This window comes from Callithrix jacchus, chromosome 9 (assembly GCF_049354715.1).
Source record: "Callithrix jacchus isolate 240 chromosome 9, calJac240_pri, whole genome shotgun sequence".
Lineage (NCBI taxonomy): Eukaryota > Metazoa > Chordata > Mammalia > Primates > Cebidae > Callithrix > Callithrix jacchus.
This window is the reverse complement of record NC_133510.1, coordinates 90,149,181-90,166,358: the sequence shown is the minus strand read 5'-3', so window position 1 is coordinate 90,166,358 and position 17,178 is coordinate 90,149,181. Positions and strand designations below refer to the sequence as shown.

The 17,178-nt window shown below is 35.2% G+C and overlaps 1 protein-coding gene across 2 annotated transcripts in view; it reads right to left on the bottom strand.

Moving 5' to 3' along the window:
- The window catches only part of EPYC (epiphycan), an 84,285-nt gene that overhangs the window by 10,702 nt on the left and 56,405 nt on the right, over positions 1-17,178 (bottom strand). For both annotated transcript variants that reach the window (XM_035257176.3, XM_054238702.2), the window contains one exon: positions 3,568-3,742. In XM_035257176.3, the coding sequence (XP_035113067.1) occupies positions 3,568-3,742 (175 nt within the window). The remainder of the gene's footprint in view (positions 1-3,567; positions 3,743-17,178) is intronic.

Genomic DNA, 17,178 nt, shown 5'->3' with positions numbered 1-17,178 from the left:
CAATTTGGAGAAAAAGATCCAGAGGATGTGAAGTTGAATATAAAAAGGATCATGAGAGGACAGTAGGAAATAGAACTCAAGGAACATGGAAAGATTTTCATCCCACGTGTGGAAGGATGTGTCTTTGTTTTGCTAGAAAGAGAGAGAGAGCACATCAGTATAGTCGTAGGTAGATTGTTTGTCTGAAAACGGAAAGACCAAGGAGCTGCTGACTGATAAATTGCTTTTTCTTTAAGAAGTAGGAAGTTAAGTTATCTGACAGGCTTGAGCAGTCTATGTATGAGGTAAATAAGGATTGTAAGATGTGAAATGAATGGAGAAAGTGAAATCTCTATGACATAAACTAGAAAAGTGGTGGAAGAAATGTCTTAGAATTGCTAGTGATCAATTTGTCTTAGTGTACCTGAGACTGCCTGTTTTTAACATTGAAAGAGACTTGTCTTGGGAACTCCTCACACCCAGATAAAACAGGAGATTTCATCATCCTAGTTGAAAGAGCCATTTGTGGTTGGTAACCAAGAACTAATAATGTGACTCTTAAGGTTTTATTACTATCATTCAATACAAAAATTATTTCAATTTTAAGAATGGAAAGCCAGGAAAAAATGTTTAAGTGGGAGCTGTAAAATATTTAATATGTGCTAATTTCTCCAATCATTATAAAGTAATATGTTCTACTCATCACAACACTTTTTAGAGGTAAGACATTTGATTCTACTGCATATTTATCACCTTGATAATTTAGTAATAATTGCTTAGTGTAATTTTTATATATTCACTGTAGTTTTAATTTAATTCTAAGTTTTTCTGCTCATAACTCAAGGCTTCATTTTTGTATGGCTTTAGATTATTATTTTTAGGAATTTTAGTAGTAAAAATACGGTGTTTTCATTTTTAATATTCAAAATATTTTCAAACTATTTAATTTTGATGAATGTGTGCTTCTTCTTAAATTAAAATGTGAATTTAAGTTTTTAACTTCATTATTGATCCTCAAAGTATGTAACAGACAAATTTTTTTAAAAGTCTTAGTTTTTGTTATGTTTCTAAATTGACATTATTAAACCACTACTTGACTCAAGCTTTTGAAAGGATTGGGCATTCTTCTTCTCTGTCGTTTCTGGCTCGGCTGAGAGATCCAAAGTCTAGATATTGATACCAGGTTGCTCAACTTTTAAAGGATCTAAAATCACTTAAACATAAGTAATGTTCTAGGGATATTTAATTTTCCTAGTTTGGGTGCTTTCTGCTGGATATTTGTATTTCCTTCTCATTGTGCATCTTCCTTGTTCTACTTGTAGAGTTTTCTAATACACAGAAATTTAACTACATGGAAAGAATATGATATATTCATTAATGACGCTGACAGGACTTACTTGTCTATATTGCATTCTACATATCACCTCTGTGATACTAAACCAATTTTATAGTATGTTGGAGTTTTAGTTTTCTTATTTTTAAAAAGGGGTAATCAGTGCCTAGTACCTAGTGTCATGACTCTTCAAAAAGTTAATGTAGATAAAACACTTCAAGTGTCTGGCATATAGAAAACACTGGGTGAAAGGGCAACTTTTTATATTACTTATTAAAGAACAGTTAAAAACTCAGAAAAGCAAAGCATAAAATGATGGTACCAGAGGCTAGGGAAGTGGGGAATTGTTTAAGGTGTATAAAATTTCAGTTATACAGGATGAATAACTTCTAGAGGCCTGCTATAAACATAGTATCCACGGTTAACAATACTGTTTTGTATACTAAAAAATTTGAGAGAAAAAAATACATAAAATCCTTTATGATTAATAAAATTTTCATAACTGACATTTATTGTATTTACTATGGGCCAGTAACTACATGTATTCATTTAATCCTGACAACACCTCTAAGATAAGTTCTATTATTTACTATCCCATTTATTTTAGATGAGAAAATTAAGGCCCAAAAATACTGAATGCCTCTCTCAAGACTATACAAACCCAACATGTCACCGTGCCAGGATTTGAATATATATGTTTTGGCTCCTCTATCTCTCCAAGAAACTCTCAGTTTTGATTCCTGTACTTTGCTCTTAGTCTTGCCTTATGTAATATTGCTCCCCACTCTCTTTTTGTCTCCCAATGTGCTCTGTACAGACTTTTCTCATAAGACCTGTAATACAGTTATATGGTTTGGCTGTGTCCCCACCCAAATCTCATCTTGAATTGTAGCTCCCATAATTCCCACATGTTGTGGGAGGGACCTGGTGGGAGATAACTGAATCATGGGGGTGGTTCCCCCATACTGTTCTCATGGTAGTGAGTAAGTCTTATGAGATCTGATGGTTTTATAAGGGGTTTCCCCTTTCACTTGACTCTCATTCTCTCTTGCCCGCTGCCATGTAAGATGTGCTTTTCATCTTTCACCATGATTATGTGGCCTCCCCAGCCATGTGGAACTGTGAGTCCATTAAAACTCTTTTTCTCTATAAATTACCCAACCTTGGATATCTCTTTATTAGCAGCGCGAAAATGGATTAATACATACAGTATTGTCCCTAAATTTATTTCTATGTCTATCTTCCTGTGCTAGGCAGAAATATCCAAAAGAACAGTGGCTATTTAAAACTAAGTTTTGTGTCTGGAGAACTTGGAATACAGAGACACTCTATACTCAATCAACCTTTGCAGTGGGAACAATCCTTATTTTTTTCTACACTCCCTAACTATGCCTTTCTCTGTGTATATTAAACTATTCCAGTGTGAGTCCTCTTGAGTTTACCAAGGTTGACAGTGATACATTCAAACAAGAATTATAAACATATTATAGAATCACATTCAGCACCAAGAATTCCTTCTCATTAACTAAACAGCTCTGGTTTCAATCATCTGCAAGTCATGCAACATGGTGTCTGATGTTGTGCAATATTTTCCTCTCTCTGTTGCTTCTTAGGATTAAGTGAGAAGAAGCCTGTTGTTAAATAAATAAAGAAAAAATAATCTGAACAGACTGGCTTCAAACCCACTCTATAACAGCTTTGTGATGTCTGGCAAGTTACTATCCCCTTTGAATTAGAGATTTCTCTATGATACTAAAAAGGGTAACATTAACACGCTCACAGGGAGGTTTTAATAATCCAATGAGATAATGTGAAGTACTGAACATATGAGCCACAGATAGTATATGCTCAATTAGCATGAAATATTATTGCTATTACCATCAGCTTAATCCTCATCATCCCTTATATCCTTGAACTGCTGTGGCCTGATATCAGAGGCAAAGATTTTATCCTGCTCATCAAATACTCTCTGTTCTACAAATACATTCTACCACACAGGTTTTGAGTAATGATGCCCAATATTTTTATCCCAAATCTTTGGTTATTTGATCATTTCAATCAGACTAAAGCTAAATTATTAAAACTGCTTTATATTTAAACATAAAATATATATATATATTTTATACTTCAAACCTAGCCTATTTCAAAACTTTCTTCTTGGGTCATGTCATGTGAGTTCCCTGTAGAGTTGAAGCTTTGCAGTTTTGAGGATGACAAAGTGGACTCAATTGTAATTCTGCTTTGATGTACCTGACCTTCATTGGTGTGTGGGCCCAGAACCCCTGTGAATTCAGGCTCCTGGAGGGAAGAGCCATCAATCAGCCTGGGAGTGGATTCCTCCTCCTCTTCCTCCTGCTGGGCCTTCTCAGGCCGTGGGGGTGGAGTGAGGAGCTCTCTGTTCCCCGAAGGCATCACTGTGGCTATTTCAAACTGAAAAATAAAAGAGAGAAAATTTCATCAGGCAAACTTCTCAGTCACTCAGTGTGGCAGTGACACAAATTTAAAATGTACCCATCTTTGCCACAAGAGGACACTCATGCTCTAAAGTTCCACAGTGTGACCATCCTGCTTGCTTAGAGGAACACACATGGTTCTAGTAACTGCTGTTGTTGTTAGTTTTGTTTCTTAAATCTTAGAAGTTGTTTCCAATGCCTTTTTTTTGTCTTCTTGTTCTTTTATTATCTTATATGTTTGTTCATTTCATAGGTTTAAAAAAAGCTCATTTATTGTTATCTAATAACAAGTAGCATTATAAGAATGCATCATTGTTGTGAAAGTGTCACAACAATTCAGAAGTGTAGAGAGTAAAGTCCAAAAGTCCCCTTCACCATCCAGCCCTCACTCTGCTCACTTGAAGGTAACAACTCAGCAGAAATTGATATGTATTTGTCTGTCCATTCAATCCTTGATTTCCTAGTTTCTCTAACAGAGCTTTACAGAAAAGTATTATTTCAACTAAACTAAAATATATAATGACATAAAAACTATGATATGATTATGATATGCCATTTCTCATGTGTTTTCAATATTATTAAAATAACAAATATTACGATATTACGATATCTAGCAATGTTAAAATGGACTTTTTTGAGAGCGTTGAAACTAGGAGGCAGTTATAAAATTATGAAATTATTTAAATATTATTTTATAGTTATTATATTTTAGATTATACCCACTTTGCGCTTATCTAACTTGTGTATTTTAAGTAATGGATTCATTGCTTTTAAGAATACTGTTTGGATTTTTAAGAAGCCTTCTCTTTCAGATTCCTTCCTTTATCTGAATATCTATTTCTTGTTACTTAGTAAATGTCTACTTCTCTGATGGCCTAGTAAGCTTGGGCTGAAAATTTGATCCAGGTAATTAAGGTGGCAACATCCAGGACCCACCCTTTGTGGTCCAATGTCCTTGTGTATCCCCAGAAATCCTAGATTTTTCTTTGACCACACCAATATGACCTTTTGCTTCTTTCCACCTTTCTTCTTTGTTTTCATTAAAAAGTAAAGAAACATCTAAATTATTTCTGTATTACTTAATACCAAATGATGTGCAAACTATGCCTTTCATCTATAACACAGATATATTTTAGACTAGATGTCCTTTAAATGTTTGAATAGCCCCCAAATTTTAAAGATATGCTTATTATTAAATATTAATTTTCATAGATTTAAATGCATTGCAAAGCACAAATGAATTTTTTTTTTTTTTTTTTTTTGAGACAGAGTCGCTCTTGTTACCCAGGCTGGAGTGCATATGCGCGATCTCGGCTCACTGCAACCTCCGCCTCCTGGGTTCAGGCAATTCTCCTGCCTCAGCCTCCTGAGTAGCTGGGATTACAGGCACGCGCCATCATGCCCAGCTAATTTTTTGTATTTTTAGTAGAGACGGGGTTTCTCCGTGTCGACCAGGATGGTCTCGATCTCTTGACCTCGTGATCCACCCTCCTCGGCCTCCCAAAGTGCTGGGATTACAGGCTTGAGCCACCGCGCCCGGCCCGAAATTTTTTTTTAAGATACACTAAACCTTCTTTTATTAGCTTATATTTCTGAATTGTGCCTCCACAGAGTCTCTCTATTTCAGCTTTTTCTGCTCTGTGTTACATTGGTTCTATTTGTTTTCTGTGTTTCCAAATCTACTGGATGGTAAAGCATGTCATGTCTTTTATCTTTGTACTTCTAGGCTGTAAGCATAATAGGCAATCAGCAAGTACTTACTGAAGTATAATTTTTTCAAACACTGCTTGTCCAAAATATGTCTAATTCACAGCTCTATGTTTAGAGATTTTCTGAGAAGAATCAGTGAATGTTCTAATACATACTTTAAATTATTTAAAGCAAGAGATCAAAACAAAAGCAGATTATACTGTATTTGATACATTAGGAGCCATACATGAAGATACTGTAAAGCATGGTCAGAAAACTCCAGCTGAGTAGATTGGGCACATTTTCTTAAACAGAAAGACATAAGGTTTCCATCTGTAGGTCAGAATGAGGCAGATTCTGAAGGAATGGATTTGTAGAGAGACCAAAAGGAGGCTCCAGGAAGAGCGGAAATTGAGACAGATGTTTCATGGAATGGAGGCAGCCTAAAGGGAGAAACAAATTCCAGACAGATTGCCTTGAATCTTAGCTTTGTAAGAAAAATGTTTGCACATACTTTTTGCAGATAATTATTTTTCCACTGATTTGATGAGAAGCTGTAATATCTTACTTGTCATCCAATATAATGAGGCACACAGCTTTTTGTGTTTATCAAAAATTGTTTTGTTCATGCTTCCTTGCAAATAAAATATAAATGGAATACAACTGCAAATGAAGAAAAAGGAATACCTTTTCACGTCAGCAAAATTGCAGAACTATAACCTCAAAGTGTTATGCCTGCAGAGACTTTTGTAGACACATTTATTTTCACTGTTAAGTAGAAGTGATTTAGGCATCTCTTTTTCTCCCCTTCAACAATCTTCATACTGTGATATGAAGTTGTGAGGCAATGCATACAAAAAAAAAATGAGGCCAGGGAAACAAGACCATTTGGCCTTCCATGTCGCAGACTTGTGTGGTTATGTTGCAGAAGACTAAATTTGAACGTAAACACAAATGACCAGAAAACATCCCTGCCCTTTTTCTCAAGCTATAATTGGTAACATTTGAATGCTAACATAATTGGGCCTTTTCTACAAATATTCATAAATTCTTTCAGAGTTTTCCTCTATTATTTTTTCTTTAGCTCCTTGTTTTACTCTGAGTCGCTTCTTCCTGAATTGACTTTTTGATCTGTTTATTACATTTCCTTAAAGTTTACAAATATTATACAAATGGCCATTACTACATATGACTTTGATTTTAGTCAAAGTCACTGCGCTTGTGTATGTTCTTAACATTGTACCAGCAAGGTACATCTTTGAGTTGACTGGTTTGCAGTAAGTTATCTATTTTCATTCTCTTGTGTACCTGGTCTTAGAACTGTGGATAACTAATATCATGGTAGCCTTTGCTTAGGGAATACATTCTGTGTCCACATAACAGTATATCTATTACAGAGATGACACATGCATAGCTCACTGTGACCTAGGCAGACTGAGATATCAGCAGATGTCAGCATGGAGAGATAACTACCACGAGAAGAAGTCCTTTGGCCTGTCCCAGTCTCTGCACCCTGCATATCCCAACTCCAGGTAAGCAACGTATCACCTCAACCCAATCTGAGCATAAAGATGTCTCAGACTAAGTTTCTGCTCACTGGAGAAATAAAGACTTTCAGTAGAAAATAATCCAATTACATTTATTGTATCAGATTGAACTGAGACTTTTACTAGCAATATTTGTGTTATTATTTAAAATATGACCAAATATTTAAAACTTTCATTTTCTAATAATCAGCATTGTTGTCCACAGAAGAATCTCTATAAAATTACTCAGAACCATATTAAGTGACAGTAAGATGTGGTTAACAATAATTTTGATCAAATACATTTGCCTCTTAGCAAAAACTGCATCTAAGTTATCTTTATAATTATATTGCTGCCACTAAGCCTACTTATTTGTCTTAATTTCAGAGTCAAAATATGAAAAACTGGGTGTGTTCAGAAACAGCAATCATACATCTTCCTGATTGCTTCATTATCCATTGAGTCCTTTTAGTACAGATTTCTTGTTGAACATGTTAATTATACCTGTTTATGAGGATCACAAACCAGTTGCTACCATTCAGCATTGTGTTTGAATTTAAAAAACTCATTATTTTATATTTTGATTTTTTAAATCTTAGTGGTTAATCTACAACTAAGTATCTAATAAGGAAATCAATGATAATGTAATATATATGTTATGAAAAAAATGCTGTTAAGGAATTCACGTAAACTGGATTTGATTCCTACCTTTATAAACAAATAAAATGATAACCAGGTGAATGTGTGAATTTGTAAATGATGGGAGGTTTTCCAGTCTTTATAGTTATCTAAAATGTCTATAAGCATTATGCTTAAGTTATGATCAACTATTCATTTTATTTGTCAATATTGTTTTCTAAACATCTATCAATATCATTACTTTTGCTCTCTATCTGCCATCATCACCATTATCTAAATTACTATCCTCTCTTACATGGAATACAGCAATAGACTACTTATATAAAGTTAGGTTGTCCTCTAATGTAGACATAGTAATAATGGATTGTTTTAAAAACAGCTTTATTGAAATAGAATTCATATATTATACAGCTCATTCATTTAAAGTATACAGTCCAATGGTTTCTAGGTACAGTCCAATGGTTTATGTAAACTATCACCCAATCAATTGTATAGCATTTTCATCACTCAAGAACAAAAAACTACAATCATTAGCAGTCATTTCTTACTTCCCTCCTCTCATCCTCTTTCCTCCCGCCCTCCAACCTTCTGGTCCCAGCCAATCATTTACCAACTTTCTGTGGTTGTACTTTTGCATAACCAGTTTCTAAATTTGCCTATTCTGAACTTTTCTTTTCCCTCCTCTTTAAATGTAATTATGTATCTTTCGACCAACATTTCCCCATTCCCCTCTTCTCCCTAACTACCTAGGCTTCTGGTAACCACCGTTACACTCTATCCTATGGAATTAACTATTTTAGATTCCACATTTACTGAGATTATGTGGTATTTATCTTTCTATACTTGGCTTATTTCACCTAACATAATATTCTCTAAGTTCATCCATGTTATCTCAAATGACAGGAGTTCATTCTTTTTTATGTCTGAATAGTATTCCATTGTGTGTATATACCACATTTTATTTATCAGTCCATCCATTGATAGACACCTCGGTTAATTCCTTGTCTTGGCCTTTGAATAGTGCTGCAATAAACATGGGAGTACAGATATATCTTTAACATACTGATTCATTTCTTTTAAATATATACCCAACAGTAGACTTCCTGGATCATATGGTAGATCTAAATTTAGATTTTTAAGGAAACTTCTCACTGTTTTTCATAGTGGTTGTGCTGATTTACATTTCCAACAACAGTATCTAAGGGTTCCCTTTTCTCCACAAACTCACCAACACTTCTATTTTATCTTTTAGTAGCTATTCTAACAGGTATGAGGTGATATCTCATTGTAGTTTTGATTTGCATTTTCTTGATGGTTAGTGGAGAATGAACTCTTAAAAAGATTAAACTGATCACGACAGCCCTGTTTAAAATTCTTCATTTGTCTTTTATTCTTCGTAATAACCACAAGAATAATGACCTTGCAGAAGCACTATTACATATTGGTGAAAAGGAATGATTCAAACTAGGCGAGTTTGAGTCTAGCCTCATGGTGAGACCTTGAACAAGTTGCTTTACCTCCTTGACCCTCAGTTTATTTATTTGTAAAATCCTAGTATAAATAGTATAGATGATTTTAGGATTAAAATCTAAAACATATACAGCATTTAGAATAATGACAGGTACATAGTAAGTGACAAATAAGTGGCTGTTATCATTACTATAATAAATTCAAAGTTTTATGACTTACAAGGCAGTTTCACCCTTCTAAGTGTTTCCATCTTCTATCTCATACCAACTGAGTTCTTTTGCTGTCTGATTAAGCTGTGTTGGCCATCTTTACTTTCTTATGCTCTCAATGTTCCTTCTCTTATAGAACAATTGTGTGCACTAGGCCTTCTACCTGGAAATCCCTTCTCTCCCCAGCTTTTCTTTTCTTTAAAAAAAGCAGCTTTATTGAGATATAATTCATATACCATAAAATTCACCTATTAAACCATTCAATTCAACAATTTTCAGTTTATTTTTTTTATGAAATTTTTATAAAATACATATAGTATAAAATTTGCACTTTAATTATCTTAAAGTATATAACTCATTTATAATATCCAGTTCAAGAGTCACTTCCTCAGGGAAATTCCTTGTGATACACTTGACTTAGGTAAATATGTTTGGTGGTTCCAGGAGCATTGTGTACTTCTTGTTAGCAAATCAACCATTGCATTTGTGTCTCATGCTTTAAATTGTTGCAGTCACTTCCTTGGATCTATGCCCCTTTGTGATATGGCTTTTCAGTGTCTGTAATCACAAGTTAGAGCCTGATTCCTTATCCTGGAGTTCTTAATTTAGAGTGGCCCCCTAATTTGCTTTAGTCAACAGAATATGCTGATTTCATGTTAATTTTGAGGGAAGTTGTCAAGAAACAGTGCAAACTTTCATTGTCTTCTATGAACGCTGTTTAATAATCATATAAACAAGCTGGGGCTAGCCTGTTGGAAGTTGAGAGAGCACATGGTGGAGAGAAAAGCCACCTCAGCTGAGGCCAAACTAGTCCAGCTAGCACTGTACCAACCTAGCATATATCTGAGTCAACCCAGTGCAGACTAGTAGCACAGCAGATCCCATATACCTGAACTGCAGAATTGTGAGCTAAATAAATGGTTGTTTTAAGTAACCACAATTTGGGGATTGCTTGTTACACAGCAAAAACTGATACAGATTTTTATATTGTATCTGTATTTGATTAATCTCTCTCTCCCCATGAGGATCAATACTACTACATGTTTGTTTTTTCCCCATTATACACCCAGATGCTACTCCAGTATGCCTGGCAATTATTAGGCCTCCTGAAAAATACATTTGAATCAGTACAGGTTAATAATGATAATTTTGATACATTAAAAGATTGTTTTGTGTATAAGAGTAAGAAAATATTATAACATGGTTAAAGTTGCATGAGAGTGACAGAGCAGGAGTTTTGCCATCTTGGACAAGCACTGTCATTTTAAAATTCACCTTGATTAAAAACCACCTAAATACACCTTGATTAAAAACCACCTAATGGTTAAGGTGGTTTAACTATAAACTATAAACCCCAAATAACTATAAACCACAAATAACATCTCTGATCAGAAACATTTCAGAACCCTCCCCGACCAGCAACATGCCAGCCAAGAGATAACCTCCCCTCCATTCGGAAAGATGTCAGCCCCAAGATAACCACCCTTCCACCCAAAAACATGCCAACCCCACCATAAACTTTTTCCCCACACAGAAACAGTCCAAGCTTGCGATGGCCATCCTCACTCTAAAACCAGTATATACTCTTCGTCTGTTAGGGAGAATGCTCCTGACCAGAATTGGCCAGGAGCTCCTCTCTTTGATTGTTAGTTACATTTTTATATTTCTTTCCTCTTTAACTCATACAGAGAGAAGGTATGAAAATGGCTCAGACATCTCCCTGTCTGCTTATGGACCTTCATTGTATGTACTAATATATTATGAAAGGGAACTAAAGGAGATGTGCTTCAGCTTCATTAGATGAAACTAGTTTTGAATCTAATCCTGAGCCAAGAATTTCAGTTAGATATGCTTTATATTTGAGGGAAAGACAAAAAAATTATACACCTAGAGGCAGAACCACTCCATTGCACAACTCTGAGAGGCACTATCTATGTTGTATGCTATGTGAATGGTGCTTCCTAGATTTGTACAATGTAATAGCCTTACCTGAGTACATATTAACTCTTAAGTGGTCAGTTAACCACTAGGCTTCCCTTTTGTTTCTCTACAGCCTCTTCCACACTCCTTACAATTTTCCTTAAAACCCCAATTTAGGCAGAGAAGGAAAATTTTTTATTAATCTTTCCTTCGCCTGAATGTGCAAATGGGAAATAAGGATAGTACAGGAAATCTCCAAAGAAAGAGAAAGTAAAAGCACATGTACACTGAGATCCTTATTGATTCCTTGATATTTATGAGGATACCACTGTTTCTATTAGAAAAGGAAAAATAAGGGATATTTTAGTGTAGATACACCTAAGGCCAGAGTTAGTCACATTAAAGTCCCCACGCCAAGCAATTGAACTTACTTTCAGTTGTTCTCATCATAGAAAAGTGATCTTTAAAATGCCCAATGAGAGGAAATGATTATCCTGAAGCCATTAGGAACAGCTTCTTTACTCCTGACTCTAACTCATTAGTGATGATGATACAGCTAAAGAAAAGAAAGTAAGCTAAGGAGGCAGCCTAGAAAAACTGGGTTCAGAGAAGAATGGTTTGTTATTATGGTCAGCACTGTTTGGGGGAGGGAAGTATTAAATTTGTTGACAACGAATAATTCAGTCCACTAAAGAGATTATATCTGACTTGGAGAAAAAAGGTTTTATTGGATCTCATCATGGGCGAGACGAAATATTCCCCAATTATGAAAATAACTAGTATGAATTATAACCTCAGCCAAGTATATTTCTGCTTAAATCAACCTTTAAAAATTGCTCCCTTTGTACAACTGGGAAGTGCAAATGTACAACTGGAAAAGCAAAAGTTTAAAATGTCTGTATTATGGCAAGTTACATTAGTAGCTGTAACAAACAAGTCCAGAATCTCAGTGGTTGAACACAATAAAAGTTTCTATCTTGCTGACATGACTATCTAATGCAAGTCAGCAGGTTTACTACTTTCCTCTACGTAATTACTGACTTTTTTCTTTCACGCTAGAACTTCACCATCTTCAATTTGAGACTTCAAGGTCCACTAGCATCGTCCACTGACCAATTAAGGGAAGAGAACTAGCCACATGACCCAACTTAGAGTCAAAAGTAAACAATGTGTTTTAGCTGAATGCCCAGAAGGAAAATGAAACAGGTGAATGCATGAAATTGTCTCACCCATCATGTAGATGTAAGTTAAAATTTCATTCTGACACAATACTTATTTCTCACAAAAGTAAGAAAAATTATAAAAAAGGCTGATTGACAGTTTACAATCCTCCTATATCAATGTTAAATAAAAGTTTTCAAACTTGTCAATTTTAAGGGAGACTAATGATAGGTTGATTTATGTAGTACATACCACTGACATTAGAAAAAATAAAAGCATATTTTTGTCTCTTGATCCTTTCTGATTTCTTTTTTATAAACAACTGTTTAGATCTTTTTGTTGTAGTATTTACTGAATTATAATATCACCAAATTTGTGTAAATTCACTATTATTTCAATTTATTTATTGTTAAATCTCAGTATTTTACTAACTGAAATCAAAGTTAATAAAGTTATGTATTGAATGAATACTTGCAAGTCAAATATCAAAATAGTTAATGGCCTTCGATCACATCAAAATAGCATAAAATCATTATATTTGGTATTGACTTGCTAGGAAAGAAAGTTTAGAACATGTGGATGCTTTTTTAAAAATCTATCCCAATGTATAGTTATTCTTCATAGAAACATAACTCTATGAAAAAAAAGAAACATATCTCTAAAATATAATGCTTATTCATATTCAGTGTAATGTTCAAGTGAAAAATTCAATGCAAAAGAAATGAGAGCTGATTTAAAGTTTCATTTAATCATACTCTCTAGTTTTGTCTCTTTGGGGACTTCAGTATTTTTTCTCTGCTCACATATTTCTCTTCCTATTTTCTTTCCTTATTGTCAAAAATGGCAATATTCCATTTTTATTTGCCAGAAAGAGTTTCTACTTCAGCTTTATCCCAGTTTATTCAAGACTCCATTCACCGTCATCTCCTTAGGCTCCAGAAACTTAATAGGTTTCTTAAAATGTGTCATCTAGTTCTAATTAAATGCCTCCAAATAATATTGGTAGGGAACTTTGGCAAATGCTTTAGACACATTATCTAATGGCAAAGTCAGTGCATATTCCTTTCACCCTTATTGCCCTTGTTCCCAATGTAAGGATGCCAGAAAGACAATTTAGACAATTTAATGTAGGCTGAAATCAGTAATCTCATGAGGATGGGAGGAGGGGAGGAGTCAGTCACAGTAATTGAAAACAAAGAAGTTGGACTGAAAACCAAGATATTTGGAACCTTCAAAACTCTAGCTCTTTATTTCTAATGGAGTAATTTAGTATTTTTAATTCAGTTTCAGCCTTTCTCATTGTAACACAAAGAAAATTGTTTCTTCTAACATAGCTTGTATTGAGGCATAAATAACATAGCCTTTATTGAGGCCTTTTAATTTGTAGAATTTCTTTGTGGAAAACTACTAGTACATAATGACAATCAGTATAGTGATGATTAATATATTATCTCAGGGTAGCTATAGACGTTTGTATAAGAAGAAAGTGTGTATTTACAGAGGATATTCCAGAGAGGACTAGCACACAATTGCCCTTGGAAAGGGATAATAATTACATATTTTTTATTACTGTCCAGTATCACTGGCAAATTCTTGCGAATTTTATACATTTAGAAACCTGATTTTATCTCTTAGGGCAAAATTACCTTAAACAAGTTCAAAAGATCACATTAAACCTAAAGGCTAACCTGAATCCTCTTAGTGCCACTAACACGTTCTCTGTAGGTAGTCCCACTTGGGAAGCTAATTGTAGTGAAAAGATTGTTGCTGATCATAGAACCAGTACAAAGAACTCTGGATAAAACAGCTCCATAATAGCACAAGGCAAAAAAAGGACTCTTTTCCAAGGGATTGAAAACTTTAATGTGTTCATTCTCATAAGTTTTTGCAGTCATTAGCATGATTAAGAAAAAACACACACCCTGTCAAAAGAAGACTGCTGAATAGTGATTTATTGGCCTTAACAACATTAGCCTCTGGGATCTTCTTTTTTTCTCTTTACTTCCAAAATTTACTGATTCTCTTCAATGTCCATTCTTTCCTTTTATATGTTACAGATTCACTGTAGTTGTAGTAGAATAAATTATTTGATCTTAAATGACCTAAATTTAATTTCTTTCAGTTTTATGTTTTTAATCAGAGTTTTGATATATAACTCCAGAGAGAACACACTGACAAAAAGATGATCCAGTTTCAATATTTTTTAGATGCATTTCTTTGTTCTTCTCAAATGCATCAAGGAATGGAGCATATAGTACAAATTAGCATACACGTCATTTAACCCTTTAAAGGCCACACTGAATATTAGCAAGGAGATTAGCATGCCTATGTGAGTGCATGTTAACCAACACAGGGTAAGTCTCTCTGTCCCTGGAAAACTCAAGACAGGGTGTACTACAATTTGCCCTAGGAGTGAGAATGAGAAATGTGGAATTAGGGAACAGTGAAAATTAGGCGTATTAATGGAGGGTTAGGCAGGACAATAGCAAGTCAAGTTCCATTCTGGCTTAGTACAATAAGACAACATATCCAATCAGAATTACCCAATTGAGAAATGTGAAGATTTCCAAAATGTTTCAGACAGTGTTACTTTTAGCAGATTCATGAATTACTGATTTGCAAAATCTAGAGGACTGTGCCAGGAAGGTGTGGAACAGAAAGAAAATTAAAAAAAAAAAAAAACTAAAGAAGAAGGCTCTTTTTTCTAGAGAACACAGGACCAGATAAATAAAGAGATAAAATTAAGAAGCTTATTGATTTTTTTAAAGCAACTGCATGTGACACAGAGTATAGATGAGGAAAGTCAAACACCAAACCTGGGTCTCATCCACAAATAATTTCACCTTCAGTGGTCAGGATATGGCCTGGGCATTGAGATTTTTAAAAGCTCTAGAACTGATGCAAATATGTGACCGAGGTTGAGAATCACTGCACCAGAGAAGTGATTTATGATGAAGACTAGGATGTAGGAGACAGAAACACTAATTAAGTCCTGGAACTTTCAACTGTTGAACAAAGCCTTAAGAAGAATGTGGCAAAGGGAGTTTTTTACTAGGCTCCCAGGGGCACAGACTTCAAAAATATCAACAGTAACTTCAGTTCCAAAATCTGCTGAGGTTGATTCTTCAGATCAGCAGTCCCCAACCTTTTTGGTGCCAGGGACTGGTTTTGTGGAAGACAGTGTTCCCACAGGGTATAGTTTCAGGATGAAACTGTTCTGCCTCAGATACTCAGGCATTAGATTCTCATAAGAAGCACACAACCCAGATACCCAGAATGTGGGAGTTCACAATAGTGTTTGCATCCCTATGAGAATCTAATGCCACTGCTGAGTTAACAGGAGGCAGAGCTCAGGCAGTAATGTGGCCTGGTGGCTGCACAGCTCCTGCTGTGTGATATGGTTCCTAAAAGGCTTCACAGCTTGCTAGGAACTGTGTAGCCAGGGGATTAGAAATTCCTTCTTCAGCTGACTAAAGCATGGGGAATGGAGAAAACTCTCTGAGAAGTAGACTTCTCGAAATCCTTAGCAGGAGGAAAGGGTAGAAGCCATTGGTATACAACATCCAGACTGGAGAATGCCCTGGCTGAAAATACTTGCTCACTAGAAAGTCTGTCATATCACAGAACATATGCAATGCAGCATCAGGTGGTAGAAAGACAGGCCTTAGCACAAAAAGGGAATTCAAAGCCTTCAAGTATGCAGAAAGAAAGAGAAACTTTAGGTAAGACTTGATGACTGATTCTGCCACCGTTACATATTTATGAACTTACAGAAAACAGAAGGATCTCAAATGTTACTCTGAGAGAAGTGACATTATATTACAGAGAATTTTCCTAGTTCAATTCTTCTTAACTAATAGGCACATCAGAACAATCTAGCTTGTTTACTGAGCTCCTTCCATAGACTTTCTGATTCCCTAGGTCTGGAGTGGGACCTGAGTATTTGCATTCGTGACTAGCTCCCAGGTGATGCTGATGCTGCCAGTTCAGGGACCACACTTAGAGAAGAACAGCTCTAATATTACTCAAATATGGTGTCATAATTTAACCCTTGGTGGGGCATTTCTCCAAATCATGTTTGAATACACAGGTTACAGACCAGAGTCAAGGGACATTAACTGACCAGCGTCTGGATGAGGCTAAACCAAGATGTTTTCCATCTTAGGACTTTCCTCAAGAACAGTTGAATCTCTTCTTAGATCCTCTATTCATCCATTTTCTCAATCCTAAGCTAATTAACGACCGAGAGAAGGAACTGACCCCAGGTGGTTCACCTTCCCTTTTGGGGATTATTGACTGTCTATCAACAGCATACATTTCATTTTGCCCCTCCATAAATGAAGATTTACAGGGTAGGCTCTGTCCTGAGGCTTGTAGCTGGCCAGCATTGCCTGTGACTGATGGCATAGTTTATTTCTGGAGTTTTGAATTAGGAAGCTTTTACTTGCGTACGCTGAAGTCATATATTAAATTCAGGGGTACATCTTGCCTTTATCAATATAAAATAGAACATCTTTGAGCTCTATTTTTGGTTAAATCCCATTTCTCCTTCTCAGCTAATCCTGAATTTAGATAAGACAGAGTGGGAGCAAGTATAGAGGTCCCCTAAAACCTAGCATTACTGCCCAGAAAACCTTCACTATTTTTATGTATCTCTATGAGTTACAATACAAAATGGTGTGAAATTTGATATATCTACCTGACTTCTGGCTTTGTATTATGTCCCCAACTATTATTTTTTCTTTGTCTCACTTTCTTAATTTGTATTTGTCACCTCATAACACATGATCAATAATATA